General features: G+C 34.0%; 1 protein-coding gene across 1 annotated transcript in view; it reads left to right on the top strand.

Annotated features, from left to right (window-relative positions):
- CAMSAP2 (calmodulin regulated spectrin associated protein family member 2) overlaps nt 1-13995 on the top strand; it is a 78016-nt gene that overhangs the window by 30745 nt on the left and 33276 nt on the right. The window contains exons 3-5 of the mRNA XM_026853969.1: nt 3340-3501; nt 4189-4272; nt 10895-10927. Coding sequence (XP_026709770.1) covers nt 3340-3501; nt 4189-4272; nt 10895-10927 — 279 coding nt within the window. The remainder of the gene's footprint in view (nt 1-3339; nt 3502-4188; nt 4273-10894; nt 10928-13995) is intronic.

Genomic DNA, 13995 nt, shown 5'->3' with positions numbered 1-13995 from the left:
TTTTAATTTTTTTTTTTTTTTTTAGAGAACTTCAGCAGTTATGGTGATAAACCCTGTATTTGGAACAGTAGGGTACTATTATTATACTGCAGTTTTTAATTTAGTCTTTCTTGTTGAGCATAATGAATTAAAAGATGTAAAAGAATACAGCTTGTCTGACTCTTTCCAGAATTAGTGGAAGAAAATCGGTAGAGCTGTATGTGAAATTGAAATAGTTTTCTCTTTCTTTCTGTACCTCCTTTTTTTTTTTTTTTTTTTTAAAAAAAAAAAAAATTTTTTTTTTTTTTTTTTAAAAAAAAAAAAAAAAAAAGTGCAGCTATTTTAGGTATAAGTTATGTGCTTATTTGGTTTCTTGCAATTTTCTGGCAGAAAAATTCATAGATGTTCATAGTTTTAAATATTTTCATTAGTAAAGAAATTATAATATAAAGTTTAATTTGTTTGCTAATTGGGAAAAATTGCAATTTTGTAGTTTGTTTCTCATAGAAATAGATGACCGTTGACTCTATTATTATTATTTACTATTTTTTTTTAAATCACCTTTTAAGCATCCTGCCTAGATTATAAAGAAAATAATTTGGAGAAACTCTTGAGACTCTGAAGATGCTTATATAAAATAAAGACTTGTGACATGGATCCAGTCAGTGTGGTCAAAAGTTTATTACACATGGTTTTGATAGTGCAGAATATTATCTAAGGTCATCCCTTTCATTGTTCCCTCCGTTTGCTTAAGTACTTCGTGGTTCATTAATAATTTGCTACAAACATGGAAAACCTGACTTAGCTAGCTGATTGTAAATAGTTTAATTGTCTTAATGTATTTATAATGTATTGAGTATATCAGCACTTATAGCAATATTTTAGTGGCTTTCTCTCCATTGGCAATCCACTTCAAAGGCATGATCAAGTTTTACGGAGAAACTGATGATACAGCATGGGAGGTGAAGGCTACTAAATTCCCAGTGGGAAAGTTGCCAGTGACTGCTTTTCTTGCAGGCCAGTCTCTGAGTACAAGCACAGTAGCCAGTGAACTAGTCATGGATCAACAGTTGGGAAAGAAGATTCTTCTACCAAACCTGCTTGGAGCTTCCCTGGTTAACAGACCTCAGCTGGAAGGCTACATCCACCCTGCAGGCAGGGGATGAAAACAATCCTCTTGTGCAGCAGGCAGTCCAAGCGGTCCTGGATCAGCGCAGATGACTTGTAGCACACATCTAAGTGGTAGCACTCCACATGAGGCCGCTCTTATGTCTGGCTGGAAAATGAATTTTGTGCACTACCTCCTCTTAAAAAGCAAATCCAGCTTTTTAAGCTCTCTTGCTATTTTTAATATCTCCTCATTTTCTGAGGAGGTTCTGAAAATGGCACAAGGTTTTAACTCAGGTGCCACTCAGACTAGGCAACAAATATATAGCAGGAAAAGAACATTAGAGCAATGACTCCTGGATGTCAGATGCAATCCAAGTCTTCCCTTCTTCCTGCCTGTTTTGCACTTGCTAAACTACTTTTCTGTGATTTTGATCTGGAAGCTCTTGCAGAACTGCATGGATTTGTATGGCTGACCCAGGCTCTGTAATCTCTCACAATGTTTTGGGACTTTACTAGTAGTTAATGTGATACTCTATCTGAACTCCTCTGCACTGCGTTGCTGGGCCAACAAAGGAATGACTCGTATCTATGTACAGAATTGCTGTATTTTCACACTGTAGTGTGGGTTCCTCAGGAGGCTGGTTATGGGCAATACTCTGCCATTTCCTTCTTAAATACTTTGGGTGGCAAGCATTCACCTTCTCAGCTCTGTTCTTCATTCGCACCTAAGAGCTTGTTTCAGTAGTTGACCACTAAAGGTCTGTAAATAAATAAATTCATTAATACAGTGGCAGAAGCGAAGTTCCTAGCCTAGCTGCACTGTTTGTGCTGGGACCATGGATGGAGTGTGTGACAGACAGGGGACTCTTGGGTCACATCCAGGGTCCAGAGAGAATAAGCCCATCTCAAAAAGATTAGCTGTCACAATCTGTTCTGTGAATGTGTAGGTACAGCTTGCCTCTTTTTATCAGAGCAACTTAACTGCATTTTTGTTTTTTTAAATGGGTATGTGCTGCTGCCCAGCGTGATCACTTTGTTTGGCAATACAAACACCGAGGACAGCACAAAGTGTGGATCTATTCATCTTTTTCCTGCCAGGAATTCTGGAATAAATGATGTATGTGCACTACCTTGACTGTAACGATTAGGTAGCATATTGCTGTGTGACTCATGTTCGTTGCTGTTGCCATGGCTGTTACAGCTACCTTGGGAGACATTTATATGAATATTTTTAATAGAATTGAAGTGATGGTGTTAACAAGTGTTTGGGATCTTTGTTTGCATCGTGGCCTGTGTTTAAAGGCAATGTTTTAAAAAATACTGTCTTTGAAAATTGTTCTGGTTCATGGGCAACGTTGCTTAATGCCTAGAGAGCTGTTGCTGTACTTACCATGAAGGAGAAACAAATCTGTTTAGCTGTAGGCACTGCATCTACAAACTGTCATAATTTTCTTACTCAGTCACAAGAATCTAATGTAAATCCTGGTTGTCATCATCTCTGCTATTGTTTTTGGGGGTGTTTTTGTTAGTTTTTAATTATTACAAACTGTGAAATTGCCATTGTCTTTCAATACATAACAACACCAGGAGAAATATACCTCCTCTTTTAACAGAAGCTGTTTTATTTTTCATTATATGCTTATTTTAAACATAGTTGTGCCTGTGTAGCTGCATCTATGTAACATAATTAGTTTGCCAGAAGAAAAAAATATTTTCTATCATGGTTTTTTATTTAAGATTAGTATAATTGTGTCTTCTTCCTGGATTATGATTTTAAAAATAGATAAACTTCCACTTATTAATGCAGTATTTTTATGAAGATTAAGGTTGTTTACCAGGCAGTCTCAACTTTTATTTCTAGTACAAATAACATTGATCAGGCAGGGTTTTTTGTTTTCACCAGCGTGACAAATTTAAAAGATCTTTAGCTCTATTCAAAGTTATGTTTGAATCATTAAAATTGCTTGTTTTTTCAGTTTCCAGATCTTTATTTTTGGTGTTAATTTTGTTACAGGCACTGTTGTAATCTTCAGTAAGCATTTTTTTTTAATTTAATGTCCCTGTGCTCTGTATTGCATTCTCAAGTCTGTTACATGGTTTGTCTTCATTTGTCTTTCATTTTAAACCCAACAGTGAGACAGAAAACTCATTTTTGGTCTATGTGTGTATATGTCTGTGTTCAGAAACGATACATAAGAAAGTGATCTTTTGATTTGCAAACTAATTATGTATTGCTGCTTCTCTTTGTAGAGTGCTCACTTGGCCATGATTGATACTCTAATGATGGCATATACTGTAGAGATGGTCAGTGTTGAGAAAGTGATTGCATGTACCCAGCAGTATTCATCCTTTTTTCAAGCTACAGATCTACCTTATGACATTGAGGATGCTGTCATGTACTGGATAAACAAGGTATGTGAGCTGGAAAAGCAAGCTGTGATGTCCTTTGTAGTCTGTATGATTCAATTAGAGATGAATGGCTAGGATATGTATGTAGGTAGGTATATCAAGACTGTGTCTGATACAGGCTGTTCTTTCATCTGCTGTATATGGATAATGAAAAGCAAAGTTTGCAGAACTGAATTAAACATGTTATGAGAACCAGATAAATGGAAAGTCTAAATAAAATGCTATTGTATATACATTGCATATGACATCTTGGCAGTCACTGTCATGTTGAGGTGCCATGATGGCTGCTCAAGGATTTCTTTTTGACTCTTTAAAAGAGTTGTCATCTGATTTGTGTAATTTATCATGATTTAAAACCAAGGTATTCTCTTCATATTTGAACACATCTTGCTGGAAGTGATCAACCATCACTGCATAATCAAATCATGTAACAAGGATACACTGTTAATCAAATGTGATCGAGCATAATAAGGGGCAGGTTAGTTTGTACAACGTAAAGCTAACAACTAGTGACCCGTGTCTGCATCTGAAACTGACATTTGCTGATTATGCTTCAGGGCTATAGTCTGAATTATTTGTTTAATCTTTTCAGTTAACTCAGTGGTAGTGATTTATAGACCTTTGGAAAATTTATAATTTCTTTGACTTGTTTCTTATAACAGACAACTGAACAAACCATTCTGTCTCTAGGTAAATGAACATTTGAAAGACATAATGGAACAGGAACAAAAGCTAAAAGAGCATCACAGTGCAGAATCTGCAGGAGGTCAGAAGGTAGGTGTAGGAGTTAAAAATATTTTAAACAATAAGCATTTATCTGTAAACAACAACTACTTGCATATAGCATGTATAGGTAAATATATTTTCACAGACACTGAACTTTTAACTGCTTGTTAGAGAAAGCAAGCAAACTTTTAGGATAAGTCATTTTATTATTAGTTTTATCATTTCCATGAAAATAGGCATTTAAATGTAACATTAATAGAGTTGCACTTTTTATTCCCAGTTGTCCTTTTTGACAAATAAATCTTTGATAGCAGGGAAACATCTGTTATGTTAGTCCTGTGGAATTTATTAAGATTAATGAATTAAAACTGTAGTCAGATCTGATATGAAAAAGACCAACACATTTTTATCCATATTTTTTGTTTTTACCTTGTGAATGCATGTATCTTGAAAGAGAAATCTCTATGTGGTGTCATGGGAAGTGTTGCTCTGGCTATGATCAAAAATACTGGTTGATTACAGGTTTTGTTATATATACACTAAAAGCAGATAATGTTTGATTTCCTTTCCTAACAAGATTTTTTTCTTTTTGTTTGTGGAGCTCAATTTTAATTAAGTAGCATTATACCTATCAACACAGAAGGATAGCATACAGTTCCAGATTATATAAAACTGCTTGCTTTAGAGTGAGATCACTTATCCTATTATGATGTAATTATTATTGGGGAATTGGTAATCAGTTTGAACATCCTTTGTTATTATCCCTGCACTTGAATGTAGAACAGATTTCCTAGCTACTGTAGGGCTGTAATCCGAGGTCACATCCTGGTCTGTTTTCATGTAAGCAGCTATCTCCTTTTCAGTGCTACTCTGAAGGATTTGTGGGTTACCTAGCTAGATCAGTAGTTCAGCTTCAAAAAGCATGAATGCAATGAATGTCCTTGCAATTGTGGTTTCTTTTTAAATAAGAGAAACAATGAAGGCTAATTAGCTAGTGTGTGACTCAGCGAAAGAAAATGGTATTTCTTACAATGATGACCCTGATGCATATATCCTAGTATTTTTTACAATGATGACCCTGATCCATATATCTCAATGCAAAGAATTTTATGTGTTCAGTAGTGATAATAGCATAGTAATCTGGATAATAAGCTGTCCTTGACAAGTTCACTTCTCAAATTTAGATGAAACAAAGTCAATGGGAAGTGGGGACATAACCTATGATCCTCTGTCATCTAGCAATTTTACTTTTTCCTGAAAATAATAGTGAGAAGTTTTGTGTGTTTTTTAGATCACTTTGAAAGATGATTTTTAAAATCCAAAATTCACAAGAATCTTAATATGGTAAACAAAGATATATCAAAAAGATAATTATTATCAGGGCAATGCCGTAAAATTATCTGTATTTGTAAAAATTCAGTAATGTTTATTTTCATTTGTTATATCTTGCACTTTATATTAGAAATAGCAAGATAATTTTTTTCTGTTATAATTTACCTTTAATGTCAACATTCTTGAATCAACCATTGAAAGACTTGTATAGTCTGTAACTCTGACGTCATAAATAGATCCAGTGGAATAAAACATTTAAATTAAAATGGTATATGCCTTTGTGGTGTTTTTTTCCTATGAATTGTCAAGCTATAACACAGTCTGAGCTTTGTTCTGTTGGCCAATGTACAAATGCATCTGCAAAATAGCAAAATCATTCTATAGTTGCCATATCATGAAAAAATTTGTAATTAAAGCCTTCTCTTCCGAAGGCCTTTCTGAATTTTTGATACTGTTATCCCAGGTACATGTTATGTTACCTGCCTCAGCATGAGATTGAGCTGTATAAATTACAGTGTCAAGTAAGGTATTCCATGCTAGGAAGTTGTATTAGCATAGATTTGTTAGCTAAAATCTCAGCATAGGCAAAACCTCAGGCTCCAGTTGACTCCTAGATGTCTCTTCTGACAGTAAATTTACTACATATTTTTTTAAAAGAAAGGCTATTGGAAAATTAGCCATCCTTCACATTTAAGTACATGAGAGAAATTAGGACAAAAGTATTTGGAATATGAGTCAAAATATCATTTGTACATAAACAGTTTGGTGAATACTATGATAAAATGGAATCTGCTTCTAGAAAATAAGTCTAGAATATGAAATATTAAGTCCACTATTTTGAAGTATTTAAGGAATTTGAATTACTGAGCTTTTAATTTTGCATGTAGGAAGACAGCAACATATTTTCAACTCATTCAGATTTGCTAACTCCTGGTTTTCTTTGAGAAACACTGGTCTATTCAAGTCATTTACTATTCTGAAATCTCAGCCATTCTTTTTCTCATATGCCTCACAGTATTTCCCAAATTTCCATTTAACTTTGCTAAAGTTAATAGTGATTGCACACGTACCAGCATCTGAGATTTATAAACACATTAAACACAACTAAAACTTGTATTTCTTAACAGCGGATCATATTGAAAGAAAACTAGAATGCAGATCCATTGGATGGATCAATTGCATCGAATCAAGTTAGTCAAAGTTTCCAACAGGAATTTCTGTTAAATTATGATGTGGTTCCTGTCAAGCATCTGCTAGTATTTATTCACAGGTACCCAGGTGTTTTGCCCTGAATATCTCCATATTGCATCAGTCCATGCATTCTTCTCTTCATAGCACAGAATCAGTGACATGTCCTGCTACTTTGGCATTGACACTACCTCATATATCTCAAGCAAAGCTGTATAATAATTGTAGCTAAATTCCTATACCAGGTTTGGGTACTGCTGAAATAGGTATATTTATTTTTTATCTGAGTACTAATTAGTTTGATTTTTCTGAGGTTTTTTTTGTGTGTGTTTTTTTTTCATTTCATGCTATGCCTGGCTTTAGTTATTAGTATCAGTACATTTTCTTCAATCAAGAAAAGGCAGAAGAGTGATTGAATTCTGCCTTTGTATTAACTGAAGCAATATTATTACACAATTTTCCTTTTTTATGGAAAAATTACATTATACTTATATATATATATTTAAGTATAGCATTTTCTATGCCTATATTACTGTTGTAGCTTAATTCTCAGTGTCTGAATTCAATTGTTTTATTTTCTGTCTTTGTTTTTAAACGCCTAACTGCTGCTTCTATTTGTATTTTAAGACTTACTGTGAAGGGGAACTGGAATTTTTCATTGTGCCTCTTTTCTGTCTTCCACCATCCTTCTCAGGTTGGGGCCCTTTTTTGTAATTTAGGTTCTCTGTGTTACCAATGCAGTTAGTAGTTCAAAAGCTGATGATTTCATTCTGAAATTTAAGGAAATTTGCAATGTCCCTTCTGCTCTAGCCAAACACCTTTGGATATTTAACTTTCAGAGTTTCTAAGGTGTTGAACCCTAACTAAATTTAAATTAAGAATGCCACTTCTGCTGATTTAGAGACATAGGCAAACAAACATGAAAAGACTAGATCATTCCAGTCATTAGGGAAAGCTTTTCTTTAGTTTTAGTTGCTGGTCAAGAAGCAGCAAAGTTATGTACCTAAAAGGTAAAAGAAAATTAATTAGTAGACTTTTTAATTATTTTATAATTTCCTACTGTGACAAATTCATAAATTTACCAGTTGTGAAAAATAACTTCAGCATAATCCTTAAGCCTGCCAAATTAATGCCTTACTATCTTGTTACAAATCTGCGGTGAACCTTTTCTCAATAAATAGTAAACCTCTACATTTCTAGAAATTGTAAGCATCATTTACACAGATTAATATATGTTACCACTGATAAGATACAGGTATTTTCCATTTCTGGACAGATAAAACCAGTATTAACAGATGATGAGATTGCTTTTGATTTCCTTCACTTTTTTCTGCTGCTAGCTTCCTGTAGAAGATGAGAGGAAGGATCATATATGGTTTTTAGTTCCAGGTAGTCCTCTGTGGATCTTGATCAGCCGGTGATTTGTGGTAACTTCGTCCTTTTCTGGTAGAGTCTCTGCATCTCCTTTCAGAATTAGGATTTCAAGTTCTGCTTTATGAAATAACTTTGGTTTTCAGGCTTCCATCAAATAATATGTACTGTTTGTACAGTTGCACTGGTTAAACTACTGTTTACTACTACTGTAGTCAGAGCTTTCTCAAAAACCTGTTATTTTTCCGTCTGCTTTTGTGATTTAGGTTGAAACAGTTTTACCAGATTTAAGCCAAATCAATGTAAATCCTATGAGAGAAACAAATGAAAGAGTATTCATCCAAAGACCTGAATTCTTTAAATGTGTTTTAAAATTGGTTTAAACAGTGCAACTTTTTGTGTGACGGTAAAACACTAACAGCATAGTTCCACTTTCAATTTAACGTGTCATAAATCCACACTGCTAGCAAAAGCTAATGTGTCAAGAAGAGTTTTCAGCAGGATCAGCTTCATGATCCAGTTAATACAATTAACGCACAGCTGCATGAACACAAATGATGGTGCAAGGAAGACAGAAGAAACAAGTATTTAATGAAAGGCATGACTACCATTTTTGGCACCATAGGATGCGTTTAAAACTTTTTGTTAGGGGGGATTAAACAATCTTCTTGTACAACTATAAGCCCTCAACCTGAGGGACTGTTTTGTTCTTTTGGTTTTTGTTTTGTTTTGTGGTTGTTTGGGGTCTTTTTGTCTGTTAGGTTTTTGGTAGTTTTTTTAACATGGTGAGAAGTCAGTTAGGATTCTCTACTAAATTTATTTTTGTAGTGACTTTTTTAGTAAGTTCCAGGGGAAAAAAGTATATTTCTGATGATACAAAGTGCTAATTCAACAGCCATTGAATTCCCATTATGTTGTCCAAGAGATTTCTGATTTTCTTTATCTTTTCTCTTTAAGTGCCTATCCAAAGTGTATATTTATACATTTTACAGTATGTTTGAATTTAAACTTAATCATCTTCAGTCTTTCAGCCTCTTGAAGCAAGTTCATAGTTGTCTCAACCAGTAGTTTCAGCTAAGTACAAAAAAGTGTATATTGGATTGCTAGTTTTGAGTTGAGTTTGTACTGCTAGAGAGGGCTGTTCTTTGGAATTAAAACAAATGTGTGCTTTTTTCAAAGAGTAGCTCTTTGGCGTATCATTAAATAGAGCTCAGTGGACCTCTTGAGTCTAAGTCTGAAAAACACTTCACCTTGAGGAATCAAAGAATGTTCCTATCTGTGTTAAGTAGGATAGGCAGCTCAGATGTGATCTCAGTCCGTTTACCTAAACTTTTTTTATTATAAGGTTTAGAATTCCTGATTGCAGTTGCAAATCAAGATAATGTTTCCAAATTCATGTACTTTTCCATACATTGATTATATTTTAGTCAGGTGAAGAGAAACTGAACCCTATGGAAAGTGCTTTAGTGACTGAAATGTCCAGAGCTACACATAATCATGCATCTTGTAGTTCATTTCTTCTAAGTGACTTTGGGATTCTCCACTCTAAGAATCCAGTTAAATGAAGGAGAAGAATGTTGAGAATGATCATGTTACTAATGCGTACCTTTTCATGTGCAGTAGCTTTTTTATATAAAAAAACTTTGTTTCATGACTACAGTTATTCTAAGGGGTTTATAGAAGCACAGTGTTTTAACAACTACATAAAATAAGCGGCTTCTATTAGCAGCTTTTTCCATAGTAGTTGTAAAACTGCTTTTTCACCATTTCCAGAAAATATTTCTCTTCATTAAAAAAAACCCCGAAAACTTCCTTGCACTTCAGTAATTGTTTTGATTTTCTTTTTTTAATTTCTACAATGCAATCAATAGAATAGTCAAGTTTTGTGTGTGTGTTTTAAATACTGCTACATTATTTTATTTTTTTTTCTTCATAGTAGAAGTATTATGCCAGACTGGCATATAGAGTTACAGAAAAATTCATTGACATCATTGTCTTTAGTATTAAGCTTTTAGGTCAAATTTTATATTTGTAAAACTTCTTTAAAATTTGGTGTTGTATTTTTTGATCACATATGAGTTTAGAATTGTATGTATCATTGCTGATCATTTCTCTGCCAGTAGCCAAAACTCCATCTTCATTTCAGGTCATTGCACATCATGCAGCTGATGCTAATGTGATTTGTCATTGCAAAACTATAATTGCCTGCATCTCTTGTTGTTCTGAAAACTGTCATATGATTGTTTAAAAATACTGTTAAATGTTATAAACATAACTGTTTGGCTTGAAGTAACTAATGCAAACTTCACTGCAATTGGTTGTACCGTACTACAGTGTGTTTATACTTCTTTTTCATTGTTTTAGCTTCCCTGCTTCCCCATATGCGCTGCTAGAGTTCATTTTGATACTTGTGATATCATGACTTCAAGTCTCAAATGAATTCTTCAGTCAAATTGCATATGTAGGGTACAATTAGATGTGTAAAAGCATTAAATAAAACTGCATTGATCTGACAATCTTTTCTGCTCTTATGGGAAAATCATAATGTTGATCTACAAAGACTGCAGTCATATTTCTCCAGTGTTATTTCTGCTAATTAGTTCAATGTACATAGGCTACAGTGCACTAATGCTTACCGTTAAATTACGAATCACTGTTATACAAAACTGAGAGTGTTAAAGAAAATTGCTTTGTAAAATTAATATATGAAATTGATAAATTGTTCCTTTTTTTCTTTGCTTTTTGCTTTTATTCTTTTTCCCTACTGCTTCCTCTGAAGTCTCCTACCAAATGGTTTTGGAAGCTGGTTCCTGTAAGTTTGCCCAACTGCTTCACTTTGATCAAATAGCTTATTTTGGCAATGGCTTTGTCCATGTCACGCTGGTCTAATCATTCATTTCATTTACCTCTATGATAATTTTATAAGAGAGATTGCTCTGCAAAGGTGTGCATAATACAGAAGCTTATTTTGAAAAGTAATTTGTGCAAAAGGTGTAAATTAACACGCTAGATAAGGAATTACTTTTCAAACAGGTTCTCTATGGGTTTGTATAAGGCAGTGTTAGCTGTTATTAACTAGTGTCACATGATCAGGTTTCTTGCAAACTACTTTTTTATAAACTTTCAGTAAGCATGCTATTTGATACTGACTCTTTTAAAAAGAGACTTGCAGTAATAGGTTTTGGTTGTTGGTGCTATATGGATTCTGAAGTTTTCTGATTTATTTTAACAATATACAATTATTACACCATTTGTCTAGAATTCCCTGATTTTCATCTGATTTAAGTATAAATCTTAATCCCATTGTTAATCTCACACCGCAGAAATTACCCTAAGCAGTCTACTTTTAGTGAGATTATATTTTCCCTAAAAACAATAAAAAGTAACTGTTCAGGTCTGCAATCATAATAAAGTTTTTCTCTGTGCTGAGTCACCTTGGGATTATCATTACTTTCCTCTATCCCATAGTAATTCACACTTGAAATGCATTCAGATTGTTTATTCTGCAACAGGTTTGGCTGGGAATAAAATAGACAGCTGTTTAGGTATATGTGGATTGCATGCTTCTGGTTTGAATTCCAAAGAACTAATTCTGATCTATTTTTGGATTAAGGATTACCAAATAACTGATTCAGCAGTTCCCCAGATATTTGTTGTCATAACTAGTAAAAGATTGTTCATACATTGCAAAGAGATTTTAAAATAACAACGCAGTTGCATGTAGGCAACAACAGAAGTTACTTGGTGTCTGGAAAACCAGTTTAAAAGTACTGTCCAGCAGACTAATCAGTCTACAAATTCATAAATTTATGCTATCTATTATAGTTGTGACACGCACATACACACTGTTCTTCCCAGTATAGTCCTTTAATTTTGTTTTGGAATTAAGACAGCGTAATTAAATGGAGGGAATAATAAAATAAAAACAAAGGACTGTTTATGATCAGAAATTTAGGCTCATTTTTTTGTCTCATTTCTACAAAATATGGTGGCTACTTCAAAGCAGTTTCAGAATATGTTTTGTTCTGTTTTTTCCTAAGGTGTTAGTTTACTGATTATTTTTTTTCTATTGCATAGAAATGATATTCAAAACCAAAATATTAAGTCTTTTGAAAAGCTAACTCCAATATGCCTGCCAGTTGTCCATGAACAACTTGAACTAGCATTTATGTTACTTGGAGCTTGTTAGTTGAGATACAGTTGAAATCCAAGTGCTACTGATAGTATAGTAGGAAGGCAGTGGCTCAAGTTACTCTAACAGTTCAACCAGTCTTCTGATCTCTTCCCTTTACATAGATCAAGTGTTTCACAGCAAGGTAGTTCTTCCTGAGCATATAGGTAGCTGGAAACTTACTCAAAGAGGTAAATTTATAAGAGGGTTTGTTATTAATGATTAACTTGGAATACAGGTGAGCTCTTATGCCAGAGTAGTTGATACGCTGTTGGTTCATCTTTAGACCTTGTTTATATGCAAGTGTCTCAACTATACCTAGATTTGTTTAAGTGGGATAAGCTCAAAGATGCTAAATCAGGCTGGTTTAGGATCTCAGAAACAAGATGCCTGTATTTAAATTGTTGATGTTTAAATTAGCACTAGAGCTTTATAATAAATGTAGAAGTTCATCTTCTGCATTATTGCATCCATATTTAGTAGCAAGCATTGCAACTGATGAGAAGAATTTCTTCAAATGGAAGTTTATTAAAAATGTAGTGCAATTACCAGTGTCTTTTATTTTTCAGTATAGTTTCTTTTATCTTTCAACTGAATTGAAACACTATGCCTGTTATACCCTTATGAACCTAGCATATCAGGTTATATAAGTTGATTTTTCCTGAAGTAACATGCATGGCATACTCTCTACAAGGAATTAAGTGCTCTTTCTAGGTCCATTTTAATTATATGACACTATTTCCAGCATCTGCAGGCACTGTTCATAAGGCCAGTGAAGGCATCATTAAAGTGACAGATTTTTTCACAGAATTTACTGTGCAAGGCCACTGTATGATCCATTTAAAATATTTCTAAATAGTCCTTTTAAAAAGATGCTATTTAAAAGAATATATAAATTACACAGGGCTTGTTGGACCATGGTATTAGACTCCATCTCTATCTTGTATCTTTTATCATTATTTTGTAATTAAATTGTAATGTTTCACAGACTTAATTTCAGTCATTTTGAAGAGGAAGTGTATGGACACATTAATGTGGTATTTGAACCTTTTAGGATTTTCATCAGAGTGGGTAACTGGATTGCCATAGACTAAAAGACAACAAACACTCACTGCAAGCATAACTGGACTATTTCATTATAAACAGTAGGGAGTATTAGAATATTAATATTAATAATGCATGAAACATTCACATGGTGGGTGCTAGTGATTATTTTCCATAGCATGTAAAAATGGCATTTTCATTATTATGCACAAATACCAGTACTACTCAATTATGAAATAAAAACTAATCCTTGGGGCTTTTTAAAATATTAATTGGTTAAAGTACAAGTCCTCTGGGCCAACTGCAAGCCCTTTATATTTCTAGAACTGATGTGTCTGCTGTTGCCAGATTAGTTTTGTACTACTTGGGACAGTTAGAGGACACTGACATTCACTAAAGATAATCCCATGTGATTCTTGACAGAAATCCAGTGACAGTAAGTACAGCCTTCAGAGTTAGTCTGTGGTTCCACAAACTTTTTTGCCAGCAAAGCTATTTTAAATGTTTCCCGCCCCACCCATAAAACCTCCAGCCCTGCCCACTCATTCCCTGCAGAAACAAAGGAGGAGAAAGATGACATAGGTCCATTAGTGAGTGTCTTACCAGGAAGCCCCATCAGCAATTGCTCCAGCACAGCCAAAGTGGAGAGTAGATGCGAACTGTCA

Source organism: Athene cunicularia (genome assembly GCF_003259725.1).
Source record: "Athene cunicularia isolate RWA chromosome 8 unlocalized genomic scaffold, athCun1 chr8_part1, whole genome shotgun sequence".
Classification (NCBI taxonomy): domain Eukaryota; kingdom Metazoa; phylum Chordata; class Aves; order Strigiformes; family Strigidae; genus Athene; species Athene cunicularia.
Note: the sequence above shows the minus strand (reverse complement) of the source record. Positions and strands in the feature narration are given on the sequence as shown.